We start from the raw sequence: 13619 nt of genomic DNA, 5'->3' as shown, positions 1-13619 counted from the left end.
CCCAGGGACTAAACCACCATCCAATGAGTACACATGGATAGACCCATGGCTCCAGCTGCATATGTAGCAGAGGATGCCTTGTTGGGCACCAAAGCGAGGCCCTTGGTCCTGTGAAGGCTGGATGTCCCAGTGTAGGGGATGCCAGGGTGGGGAGGGAGCACCCTCATGGAGGCTGAGGGTGGGGGGATGGGATGGGAGGCTTCAGGAGGGGAAACCCGGAAGGGGATAACATTTGAAATGTAAATAAAGAAAATATCACTAAAAAAAGATATCAATAGAAACTCTAACTAACGCAAAATGTTAGGTAAAGAGTATTATGCATACAAACATTTAATAACTATTTTCCAAACTACCGTCTTAATAACACTACGAAAATTAGGCTTCTCACTCTGATTTTCCTGTCCCATAATGCACATATATAGATACTTATTTTTCTGGCGGATAGAAAAAGAACTGGAGACCCTGCACTGGCTTACTACCAAGCTCAGAAATCACAAGGAGAAGCGTAAGTGTATCCCCACCAGTGGAAATGACAGAATGCTAATGCTTTTTATTACAAAATAAGTCTGAAAGAATTAGCTAGCAAGGAGAAAACCTGTCACTAGAATAGGGTAAGATACAGAGAGTCAAAGACAGAAATTATTAACATCAGAAGTAATATTCCTAAAGATTCCAGTTATTACAATTACTCACAGAATATAAGAAATAAACTTCTTAGCTTGGAACACATGGAATTGACACTTCTCTGGAATTCTCAGTGTCAGTGTGACCCACCTCCTATTCGTCCACTAGTTCTTCTATGCAAACCCTCTCATGATTCCAAACCAGACCTCCCCTCCTCCCTTTTTTCCTAATAGGGCTTCCTCTTTGCCCATAGCATTTTGTGTCAGCTAAACTATTACATACTAACCTGTTTGCTTGTGGCAGTCTTCCTCATCGGAAGATAAGTTTCATTAGTATTTGGACTTTAATTGACTGCCTTCTCTAGCACCTAAAAGTATGTCTGACATGAAGTAGATATTAACTCTTAAATCAGGAAATGGATATAACATCACAAAGGTATGTTACATATATGCATTTCAGAAAGTAATATAAGTAAATATAAGTGTGTGGTGAATTAGGTGAATTCAGGCATTATAATAAAGTTAAGTTTACCTTTAGTCTCGGCAAGTCTTTATTTGCTTGTTCCAGTTGAAATTTCAGTTCAATATTTTCAGATGACAATTTCAAATTTTCCCTCTGAAGTTCTTGTTCTTTTTGACAATGATCATCTGATTCTATTTCTGAAGTCTGGAAAATAAAATTTAGAATATGTTCATTATTTAATAAAAGCCACAAAGGCATGCTTAATAAGGCAATGTTGTCAAAAGTGAAATTTCTAAAAGGAATGTGGGGAGAAAATTGCAAGTATTATGTAGATTCAAAACCAAGTTAAGACACATTATAAAACTTTCAGAAAGATAATTATTAAAAATTAAAACAGAAAGCAAAGTCAAATATGGCTTAAAAATCTATATATACAATGACTTCACAGACACTCCCATGTTTTAAATATCCTATCTTGGTTTTGATAAAGTTTAAAATAAAGGTTATCAAATTGTGAGGGCTGAACTTGTCTCTAACTCTCTGCACCTCAGGTGTGATCTCCTTTGCTTTACAGAAATAATCAAGATAAAAGGAGGTCATTAGGAGGTCCTCCTGACCCAGGAAGGTCAGTTCCTATGAGAGGAGGAATGAGGGGATGTGGACAGAGATATACGCATTGCAAGATGATAATCTTCAGAGACTTCACACTATCCTTCGTCTGAGTAAAGAAATACGAGCACGTTTTCTTAGATTAACTGTGAAGAGATGGTCGTCTAAGTGGCGAGCATCAGAACCGATCTTCCTCTCAGCTTCAGAAGGCAACAGCACAGCACTGCAGCCGCTTGGCTTTAGGCATTCGAATTCCAGGACTGTGAGACAACAGATTCCCTGCTATTTCAGTGACAACTGTAGACAAGTGTTCCTTAGTATCCAGAGAAAACAGGCTCCAGGACACTTCCCTTGAATCTCTGTGGACGTTTACTTCCGCTATATAAAATGGCGTGGCATGTGTAGCTAACTAAGTATCTTTTCCATATACTTGAAAGCATTTTGAGATTACGTATATCTACTATAATAAAAGAGCAATATAAATAGATATTATAAGTTTGCTTACAGAATATATTGTATACAGAATAAAAAGACAAAAAAGAAGGCAGCCCTGGGTATGATTTTTTGTTTACAGGATACATATGCATGTATGAATAGCAAGAAAGGGAACAATGTTTTGTGACGGGAATAACCCGCAGTAAGAAGCAGGTCCCTACTTATTCACATGGACCATGCACATATTCAGGCTTTTCTACTCTTAGATTACTTAACTACAATGCAAATCCTGCAATTTACAAAGCTGACACTCTTTATATCTGGGATGATTTTTAAGATCTCCATCAGAAATGGAAATCTCTAAATCTGTTTCTTCTGTTTAGTTTGTTTCTTCTATCTCTGGTACAGATATGACCTGACAAATGATAATGGTATCAATGAATATTTAATAACAAAGTATTAATTATGACATAGGAAAGAATATATCTGAAAATTTCCCAAGAAGGCATTTGATCATGTTTCTCATTGAATTATGAATGTAATTACTATACAAGAGATTTGTAACTTTTTCCTGTAATTTTCTGAAAAGAAAGATTTTAAGTATATGTGTATAAACTGTCCAAACTTCTAGAACACTATTTATCAGTCCTTTTCTTTTTATGAATCTTACTTTCTTTGTTAAATTGTCACAATGTATTTACATGGCTTTTTATAAGCACTCTTAGCTTTTAAAGCAATAAAGGACTGCAGTCTATTTTAATGAGGGCACTTTCCTGGGCTGACACATCAGTTTCCTCTCGGCCCTATGCAGTATCCTCAACACATATGTACCACATCAGCATGGTGCCAGCATCATGGTCCTCCTTAGCAGTCTACTCTGACGAATCTTTGGCTATATGTCCCTTTTCTTCTCTAACTGTTACCAGCCTTATTCTTGTTCTCATTTTTATGCTTCTGGTTTTCATTTTAACAAAATTATTGATTGTTTACCTTTCTGAGCTGATAATTTTTATAATTGAGGTTAAAAATGTGTAAGGCTGACTTAGATTTGCTCTATTTATTATTTGGTATTGCTTCCATATTTAATTCAGTGAGGTCTATAACACTTCTGTAATACCACAGAATATCTGTAGATCCACAAGTCATCAGTGATATTTGTTTTTTCCCCCACTTTTTGTGCTGACTATGGTTATATGGCATTTCGTCTGTGTCTTTTGCTTATACTTTTTTTGTTGCTGAATTTTTGAGGAAAACCACTGTTTCTATCTTGTGCACACTAATAGCATGGGTGGAAGGTACCTGGAGCACATGTGAGAGGAGATGGGGATGCAGCAAAGGTGCTAACTACTACTTAACAAGTGAGGGTTCTGCATCTCTAACTAGAGCTGGAACTGTTATGGATTTTTGCAATGAAGGATTAAACAAAATTTGAGGACTTAAAATTAACCACTGTCATATCAAAGAGGATTAGAGAAATGAGTCAGCATTAGCTAGTAAAAGGGAATGTACTGACTCAACATTAATAAGGAGGAGCTAACATTTTTTCCAGATAAAGAAAGAATCTTATGTCACTTTTATGCCTTTAACAGTAAGGAAAGAAAAGATGTATACTTACCAAAGACTGAGAATATGCATCCTTGGAAAGTTTATTTTCTAAAGTATGAAGTTTTTCTTGAAGGTATCTATTTTGTAAGAGTAAGTCTTCCACAACAGAATCTCGTGGAAGAGCCTGGTGGGTCCTATAAACAACAACCAGACTATTATGCGAACCTCGCTTTTCATAAAATTTATGAAGTTATGATACAGAAAAGAAAATATGTAGTGTATGTATCAATACTATAACTTAAAAAATTTTCAAACTTCCAAAGTTCACAAGAAATAAATTAGGACATTAAAATTTATATTTAAAAAGTATTTTTTACTATCAGGCAGTCAAAAAGACTTCTATTTCTAATTTCTACATTTAATTAAAATCTGCTCTGATTTATAGAAACACATTAACATTTTAAAGCACATGTATTTGCTTCTATGGAAATATATAGAAGAACTAAAATACTACTTTAAAAAGCTTACAAAGTAACTACATAGCATCAATTTCATTATCAAAAAGCTCATGGCTCTAACACGGCTCTAACATTTTCAGGAAGTGTTGTCATGTCAAGTCCAAACTTAACAGTCTAGCTACAAGATTCACCGTGCTCTGACACAAACAAATCTATGAAACCTTCTGGTTCAGGACGTTTTTCTCCATTGAACAAGTAAATGTGCACTTAATGTGAAAACATTAAAATTCACTCTTGTCTCTATATCTTTATTAAGAACTTATCCCTTCTATTGGTAATAATACAGTTGAATTTAGAGAGAAGACAAGATAAATCTCTTCTAGGACAACTCCAGTTACATCAATATATTCACAATAGGAAAATAAGAAACCTTAAAGGTACTAGAAAGTTTTAAAAAAATTAAAAGGATTTTAGTAAAATCTGCAGAGGCTAACAGAATTTTGTTTGGAGCATATGTTTAGATGAGGAAAAGGAAGGAAAGGAAGGAAGGAACCATGGCTGAAAGCCAGATTGTACCTGTCAAGAGAAAACATTCCTTAATCCCATTATTCCTTAAAAAAAAAAATACTGAAAGATAAACAAAGATTGAAAGAAGAGAAAAAAAATTTAAAAAATTGGAATTGGAATTTTCAAGGAATATATACTCTCTGTAGAAGCTGGTGAGAATGCTTCTCCAGAAGACCAGCTTCTGTGCTCACATCATGGTATTCAAACTGACCCAACTCATGGACAAAAACAAGAAGGTACTATTCTAAGAAACAGAAACTTACAAAGCATCCAAAAATAGATAAAATGAGATTATATCTAACTAGAAATCTCTGCACAACCTACAAATCAGGAAAAAGTGCATGGAAACCATAAGTTGAAGAAGAAGGGATACATGAACTGACATTTTTCAAAATGAATGCATAATGGACAAGTTTACAAAAGCTTAGGAGGAGTAATTTTGAGTGCTTTAACTGCATGGAAATAAGTGATTACCTACCTTGATTTGAACATTAGATGATATATCATTTGAAACATCACAGTCAACTCATTGCATAATTATACATTTCATGTTTTGTTTTAAAAAGCACTAGCTATAATTTTTAAGACAAATGAAAAGGTATCATGCATTTATGAAGAGTAAATATTTTACATGCACATGTTTAGGGATCTTGGAAGAAGTGATTCAAATAGAAAATTATATATTGTGGGTGTTAGTGTGGTATGATTTTACCTTACTCTGACCATAGCTTTGCAGAAGACAGAGGTTTTAAAAAGAAGTAGAGTTAAATAAATCTCAAAGGCTTTTCTAAGAAATATGTGAATGTGGTGGTAGACGGGGGTTCTTCAGGTCTATACAGCTGGAATACAATCTCATCTTGGTCAAATATAAGGGCCAACTACTTATGATTTTGAAAAGCAAATATGTTTAGATTTGGATAATAGCAGAAGTATCAGGCAGCAGACAAAATTTAGCCTCTCCTCTTGCCACCTGGTCTGAACTCAGATCTGAAACATGAAGATGGCCACCAGCACTGTGGAGGCTTCTAGAAAAGCCTAATTCTGACTCAACAAGAAAGCAGATGTCTATGATTCTCTGTGAAAGAGTCTTAGTTTCACAGTGAAACTTAAACTCACTTGACTAAGGCTGCACTCCCTTTTAAGTTATCCCAGATCTTAGCCCATGGTAGCTGTGGCAGAGTCTGCAATAGGAACCCAAAATTGATACCTTTTTAAAAGAGGAAGTCTTCCTCTCCATTTGTTGAAAGAATACAGCAAAAATTCCTCTGCTCCTCCCTGCTGCTCACCTGCAGCACATGCATTTAGAAACTATACAATGTAAGGATTTAGATAAGGCCCAGTTCTACCCAAAGGAGCAATGGTAAGATAAACCAGAAATATCACAAAGATGGCCACAGGGAGCTCCAAACAGGGGCTGTGAAGAGTTGGTTACAACCTTCTAGGCTCACTCTTAAGCTGCATGTGCATGAAAGAGATAATTAATAAAATCCACACTTGAAACAATGCATTTATATTTTTATACGTACAGGCCAAGCAATTCTTTATCAACCTACGTACTATAATCCATGCATTATATTACCTCATATATACTATGTCGTTTTCTAAGTCCAGATTTCTCCTTTTTAGCTCTTCCAACTCCTTTTCCGACTCCAAAGCTCGCACTCCTAAGACCTGGTCAACAGTCATTCCTGTTGTTTTCAGTTTCTTCTGCAAAGTAAGCTTCTCTTTATCAGCTCTGTAGAAATAAATGAAGAATGAAAAAAATGTTATCTGTGAGAACTTTTATTGTTAGGTTTATTAAACTGCTGCTTAGGCATCATTGTTTTGATAATGAAGTCAGTGCATTACTTTGTACTTGGCATGAACTTATTTGAAAACCAGGTAGCTCTCTCATACTTGTTAAATATATTATAGTATATTTAAAAGGCAATAAATGTAAATCAAAAATAATCAAAACTAGAGAATTTGTTATGCATCAAGTAAAATAAACTACATAATTTCAAGATAGATATTTAAAATATTATTAGTTTTACAATGAATTTTAGCTCACTTGGCAAAAAGTTCCTTTAAGGTGCTCAGCTGCTTTGTCAGGCTGTGGACCTCTCCTTCTTTCTCCTTTAATTTGTTGCGCATTCCCTCTATTTTGGTTTGCCATTTCTTACCTTCTTCCCACCTAATTAATTCTTCTTTACCACTCTGCAAGCAGTAACAAATGTGTTATAAGCTGTAATTTTTAATCTCATTTTAAATATTTAACCACAATTTTAAACTATACAAGATAATATGTAAATGGTTCACTGTGTGATATAAATTCTAGAATCTTTAGATGCTAAACTATGTGTTAAGAAGACCTACCATCTAAGTAGGCTTGGCTCGTCAGTTGACAGATTAAGAGTTTCAGACAAGATTCTAACGCCAAAGAAATTACCACAATAAACATTCTTAAGAAGTTAAATGAAAATTCAAATATATGACTTATTTAGGTAAGATTCTAAAAAAAAAAAAAACAATTCTGTGTGAATCACCAATCTAATCTTGCTAGAACATGACATTTTGACAATTTCTTATTACTATAACTCACTCTGGTCTAAATGCATATTACTTTACCACCCAGCATGTATTGCTTTTGTGCTAACCATGTGCCCAGCTACTGTGGATACGAAGCGCAGACAGCATATGCGGACGATAAGACAGAGTAAGTTTGCAAATCTTACAATTTTGACTTGTTGAACAAACTTGAGAAAAATATATAAACCAGGAGGATATGAATTGGTGATAAGTGTTATTAAAATGGAAAAGGCGGGATCTAGGTTCTTACAGAAATAGATCATCTGGAAATAGTGATGGTAGGGCTATGGTTGCTAATATTACAATAAAAGGGTCAAAGAAAGCTGTGTGAAACAAGATAGTCCCATGTTCTGAATAAGTCCTGCTAGGTTTTCTTGTAGTTAAAACTTCTGTTCACAATTTCATAAACTAATAATTTAACTCCATTTTACCATTTATAATTCTCCCCCTATATATGGAATTAGTAATAGTACAATTACCTTTTTAAAATAAAGGTTAGATGTTATTTTGTTGAAAGTTATAACAATAATTGCTTATCATTTTGGAAATCAAATTACTTGCAGCAATGATATCATATAAACTATTAGAACACATTTTTACAGAGTTTATATTTGAGGCTTAGAATTCACATTAATAATACCTAAGCTACAAACACATGATTACCTTATTCTTCTAGTATAGATCAAAGACATGTGCTATATGAATAATGTATTATTATATTCAGTATTTTATAAGTTATTTTTATACTGGTACTAATTTCATTTGGTACATTTAAAACAGTTCTGAAGTTATAGAAGTTTATATCAACTCTACATTTCATTTAGACTACTACAGGAGATATTATGAAACATCATGTTTACTGTAAATGAGGATTTCATGTCTAAAAAGGCTGGGAGATGTGGTTTGAAGTTAAATAAACAATGTCCTCTAAAACTGGAGAGCCTTAATTAGTTTCTAACCTTATTTATTCAAATCAGCTACAAAGTATCCTTTTAAAAGTTACAAAAACCTTTCCTGACTGATAGGTCTTTTCTTTAATGTATTCAAAGAGTCATCTCTGAATATGAGAACTTCTGGAAATATGAGTATTAGCTTGTGGAATGAGATGTGTACATAAGTAATGGGGCAGCATGGGATGGAATCCTTAGGGGTTGGGCAGGCAATGAAAGGATGGGAAGAAATGAGAAACTCACGGGCTACACTGGACACAAAGAGACACTAATGGCATTCCAATATTCGGAAATGACATGGAGGTATATCACAGATGTGTTCTCAATGGAGTACAACTTTCTAAATGACAGAAACCTGTCTTAGACCTCTTATTTAGGACCATACGCAGTGCATATGAGGCCCTTAAAGGAAGACAAAACTATTTGCTTATAAATGCACATTTCACTTATTGATGAGTACACTTTACATACCTTTTCCTTTATAGGCTTTATGTCTACGTCATCCACCTTTCTTTCCAGTTGGCTTTCAAGTTTTTTAACTTTCTTCTGAAGTTCATCTATTAAACTTTGCTTATTATCTATCAGAGTTTTGCTCTAAAAACATTAAGATATAACTTTACATGAGAAATAAATGTTAAAGGAGACATTAAATATTCCAACTATAGAAATCTGTGAGGCTATGATTAATCATGTTTTCTATATGACATTGAGTATCAGGATAGCATGGAAGTGGCCACTGTCCTGCTGTAGACAGGAACGATAACAGAGGCCTCTCAAGGAACTAGTCAAATAACTGGAGAGAGTTTTTGCACATATTGTGGAATGAGTGAGAATCATGACTTATACATTACTGAGCAAACACATTATCTGACTTAAATACGAAATTACCTGTAGCCCACTGGACAGTCTTTTAATCTGTCGTCTCAGTTCATCATTTTCTTGATCAATTCCATCTTTCTCTCTAAGGATTTTATTATAAGCTTTTTGCTTTTTTTGCAGTTCATTATTTAAATCATTTAAGTCATCAGCTAGTGAATTTTCTTTGTTTTTACTTGTTTTAAGAGCTTCTTTTAATTTCAAAAGATTTTCATTTAAATCTTCAATTTGTGACTATTAAAAGATAAAAATATTATAAACATTCCTCACGTATTAATAATAAAGCAAGAGAAAACTGAAGTTATACTAATATGCACTAGAAACACCATTCTATTATAAATTTTTAAGTATATCAAACAAAGGAAAACTACAAACTATAATATTTTCTCTGTTCAAATGGTGAATCAGTAAAAGAGGCCAACATGAACAGCAATGTTTAAGGATTATAAAACATAAGATTAATGTAACATTACATCTTTGACTTCAAGTATGTTATAAAACTCTTTTTTGAGTTAAGACATGAAAGGATTGCTTGAGACAGCAGTCCATTGTAGAGGAACTTCAGCAACATGGTTGCTCTGGCCAGGGATCACATCCAAAGATATGATCAAGCTAAATGCACACATACCCCGGATTAAAGTATGATCTGGATAGGATATAGACAGGTCCTTAGTATAGCTTTAATTCCTAAGAATGAAGGTAATGTTAGTTTGTAGAAGGAAACAGCCATGTTTGAAAGTGAAGTGTGACTGAGGGGCAGACAAAGTGACAAATGAGAGAAAGATTTGACAGAGTAGGAGATGCTCAGCTCCCAGGAGGGTAGGAGAGGAAAAGAGGCTACTTAAGAGCAGAGGTGTGTGGTCTTTGGTATGGGGTGTTCGCATGGCAGTTTTACTGGGACAGTTTTACAGAGACAGATTACAGAGAGAACAAGCTACACACAGGTAAAGACAGAAGAGGTCAGAGAATAAGGAGCAGAAGATTAGAACTTATTGCCAAAGTTAGTATGAGGCCAGGCAGAGCAATTCAGTTAGAAGACAAGAGAAGACAGATTGAATCAGTCATCTTGGAAGATTAGATTGTATGGAGGCTAGAAGCTTCCAGACCTAGGCCTAGGGATAGTTAGTACAGAAAAAGAAAAGCTCTGGGCTCATCCCAAGCCATGTATTCACACAGCTTGGGTATGGCTCTCATCTCCTCACTTCAACTCAGGAAATAAAAGCAACACTTATAATCCTGCATGTGAACTTTAGGAATTCTAAGCTATCTGAACAGAGACAAAGGCAGAACATGCTATTATTTGTCCTGTAATGACTTATTCAACTAAGTGTGAAAATCTTCTATTAAATAAATTATTAAGGTCAAACGGTATTATTAGTGATATTAATTATTAAATGTGCTTAAAAGAAAAATATAACATCTCAGAGAACATTTTAAAACAAGGATTTGAAAATAAAATTCAGGAGTAGCATTTCAGACCGGGAGATACTAAAATTATCGGGAAAGAACTATTCCCTTTTATACATTTATTTAATTAACAAATTTTTTATTAGCTATGACAACATGACTGAAAAGCACAATAGGCTATATTTGAAAAATTAATGAAAATCTACTTTATAAACTATTTAATGAGAGGAAAAAGCACATAAAAATCAAAAGCAAATAAAACCAAAATAAAGAAACGATTAGATTTTTCATTTTACCACAATATACTATATGAAATTTTCTGTAAAGGAATTTATATGGCAAAATAGAGAAACTGTTATTATGAAATATATGTTTAGGGAAAAAAGTTTTAATCACTAAGCTTAATGGTCAGATAAGAAAATGAGGAAGTATTTTGATAACAATAATTTAGTGGAAGAAAAGGTTTCAGAGCCAGAGAGCTCTACAGATAAAAAGCCTTACACACAGTTAGTGTGTGTGCTGTATGGTGGGGAGTGCCAGTTACAGAAGAAGCTGCATACATCTGGTGCAGGGTATATCTGTAAGATCTCTGACTTCTCAGTTTTGCTGTGAGCCTGAAATTATTCCAACAAAACAGCCTTAAAAAGAATTCCGTGGGCTGGCTGTTTAGCTCTCCTGTGTTGGACCTGAATCTCAGCGATGCTAAATTAAAATGTACTAAAATGGTTTAAAATTTTCTAAGTAAAATGTTTCTTAAATGAGTCCTTTTAGTAAGCACAACTCATAGTGGCCTATCTTTTCAAACTCCTCAAGATGATAGCCCATATATGAATGATATAAAGATATATCCTGTTTAAAACTATGTATGTACCTGTCTAATTAGGTACCAATTCAATACAAATTCTCTGAAGTGATTGGACATCTGCCCATATTCATACATATCTGATGCTCACCTTTAGTTCTTTAGTATGCCGCTCAACAACTCGCTGAACATTGAGATTTGCCTCTTTTTGAGAAGTTACAGCAATTATACGTTCTTCAGCTGCTGCTGTCATTTCTGACCGAAGTTCCAACAGGGCTCGGCTAAGTGCCTACAATAAAACCATATAAAAATAAATTATTAGTAAATTAATACTGTGTGTGAGCAAAATAGAATACAAAACAGGCTGTATGACTTTCTATTGCCTTTCTATTAGATGCCATAACCTAAGTGTCCTTACATGTGGCACTGTAGTCCTAGCCTATGTTCTCAGCACAAAGACAAGCCTGAGGACAGCTTACCCCAAGTGAGTTCTAGGCCAGCCTGGTTACAGAGAAAGACGATTATTGCAGGGACTGTGCCCAATTAAACAAACTCACAAACTCCTAAACTTTTTCAAGTGAATTTCCTTGTAATTTTACTCACTTCTTTACAAATTGAGTTCAAAACCCTGACAATTATTTTCAGCACTCATTAAGCACTAATTAAGTCAAGCACTACACATTAGAAAAGAAAGAATATCTTGTTGATCATTTCTAAATTTATCTATTAGTAAGAAACTCTTCATTTAGCAAAAAAGAAAAAGCAACTTCGCTCAGTTGACTCTTCCACGTGGAAACTGATGGAATTCAAGTAGATGAGTAATGTTACAAGACATTGTTTAAAATACATGTCCGAACCTCGCTGAACCCCGCCCGCAGCTCACCGCTCCCAAACCCCTTGGAAGAGAGAGCTCACCGCCCGGACAGGTGGGCACCCTGAGACTGCAGAGCGGAAGAGACCACCAACACTGCCCACCCCTGCCCACATCCCTGGCCCAAGAGGAAACTGTATACGGCCTCTGGGATCCTGTACATGAGGGCACTGGAGCAGCAGGTCCACTGCGCCCAAGACACTGCCGAAACCTGAAGGGACCGACCAGATAAACAGTTCTCTGCACCGAAATCCTGTGGGAGGGAGAGCTAAACCTTCAGAGAGGCAGACACGCCTGGGAAGCCAGAAGAGACTACATTCTGCCCACATTTATGACTCCAGAGGGAAACACCAAACGCCATCTGGGACCCTGGTGCACGGGGGCTCCTGGAAAGGGCGGTGCAGGTCCTCCTAGTTGCTGCCCTCGCAGAGAGCTCATAAGCAATACCCCACGAGCAAACTTGAGCCTCGGGATCACAGGTAAGACCAACTTTTCTGCTCCAAGTGACCTGCCTGGTGAACTCAGGACACAGGCCCACAGGAACAGCTGAAGACCTGTAGATAGGAAAAACTACACACCTGAAAGCAGAACACTCTGTTGCCATAACTGGCTGAAAGAAAACAGGAAAACAGGTCTACAGCACTCCTGACACACAGGCATATAGGACAGTCTAGCCACTGTCAGAAATAGCAGAACAAAGTAACACCAGAGATAATCTGATGGCGAGAGGCAAGCGCAGGAACCCAAGCAACAGAAACCAAGACTACACATGGCATCATCAGAGCCCAATTCTCCCACCATAGCAAACACTGAATATCCAACACACCAGAAAAGCAAGATCTAGATTCAAAATCATATTTGATCATGATGCTGGAGGACTTCAAGAAAGACATGAAGAACTCCCTTAGAGAAACGCAGGAAAACAAAAATAAACAAGTAGAAGCCTATGGAGAGGAATCATAAAAATCCCTGAAAGAATTCCAGGAAAACACAATCAAACAGTTGAAGGAATTAAAAATGGAAATAGAAGCAATCAAGAAAGAACACAGGGAAACAACCCTGGATATAGAAAACCAAAGGAAGAGACAAGGAGCTGTAGATACAAGCATCACCAATGGAATACAAGAGATAGAAGGGAGAATCTCAGGAGCAGAAGATTCCATAGAAATCATCGACACAACTGTCAAAGATAATGTAAAGCGGAAAAAGCTACTGGTCCAAAACAGACAGGAAATCCAGGACTCAATGAGAAAATCAAACCTAAGGATAATAGGGATAGAAGAGAGTGAAGACTCCCAGCCAAAGGACCAGTAAATATCTTCAACAAAAAATCATAGAAGAAAAACTTCTAACCTAAAGAAGATGCTGATAAGCATACAATACTACAAACTCCAAATAGATTGGACAGAAAAAGAAACTCACTCCTCACACCAATAGTCAAAACA

General features: G+C 35.7%; 1 protein-coding gene across 1 annotated transcript in view; it reads right to left on the bottom strand.

Annotated features, from left to right (window-relative positions):
• Positions 1–13619, bottom strand: part of LOC116913643 (centrosomal protein of 290 kDa-like) — a 28316-nt gene that overhangs the window by 13510 nt on the left and 1187 nt on the right. Inside the window, exons 3-10 of the mRNA XM_032917952.1 lie at positions 12336–12385; positions 11455–11592; positions 9107–9328; positions 8690–8812; positions 6751–6896; positions 6280–6435; positions 3746–3869; positions 1156–1290 (exon numbers count right to left, since the gene is read on the bottom strand). Coding sequence (XP_032773843.1) covers positions 1156–1290; positions 3746–3869; positions 6280–6435; positions 6751–6896; positions 8690–8812; positions 9107–9328; positions 11455–11592; positions 12336–12385 — 1094 coding nt within the window. The remainder of the gene's footprint in view (positions 1–1155; positions 1291–3745; positions 3870–6279; positions 6436–6750; positions 6897–8689; positions 8813–9106; positions 9329–11454; positions 11593–12335; positions 12386–13619) is intronic.

The sequence above is a fragment of the Rattus rattus genome, chromosome 1 (assembly GCF_011064425.1).
Source record: "Rattus rattus isolate New Zealand chromosome 1, Rrattus_CSIRO_v1, whole genome shotgun sequence".
Taxonomy (NCBI): Eukaryota; Metazoa; Chordata; class Mammalia; order Rodentia; family Muridae; genus Rattus; species Rattus rattus.
Note: the sequence above shows the minus strand (reverse complement) of the source record. Positions and strands in the feature narration are given on the sequence as shown.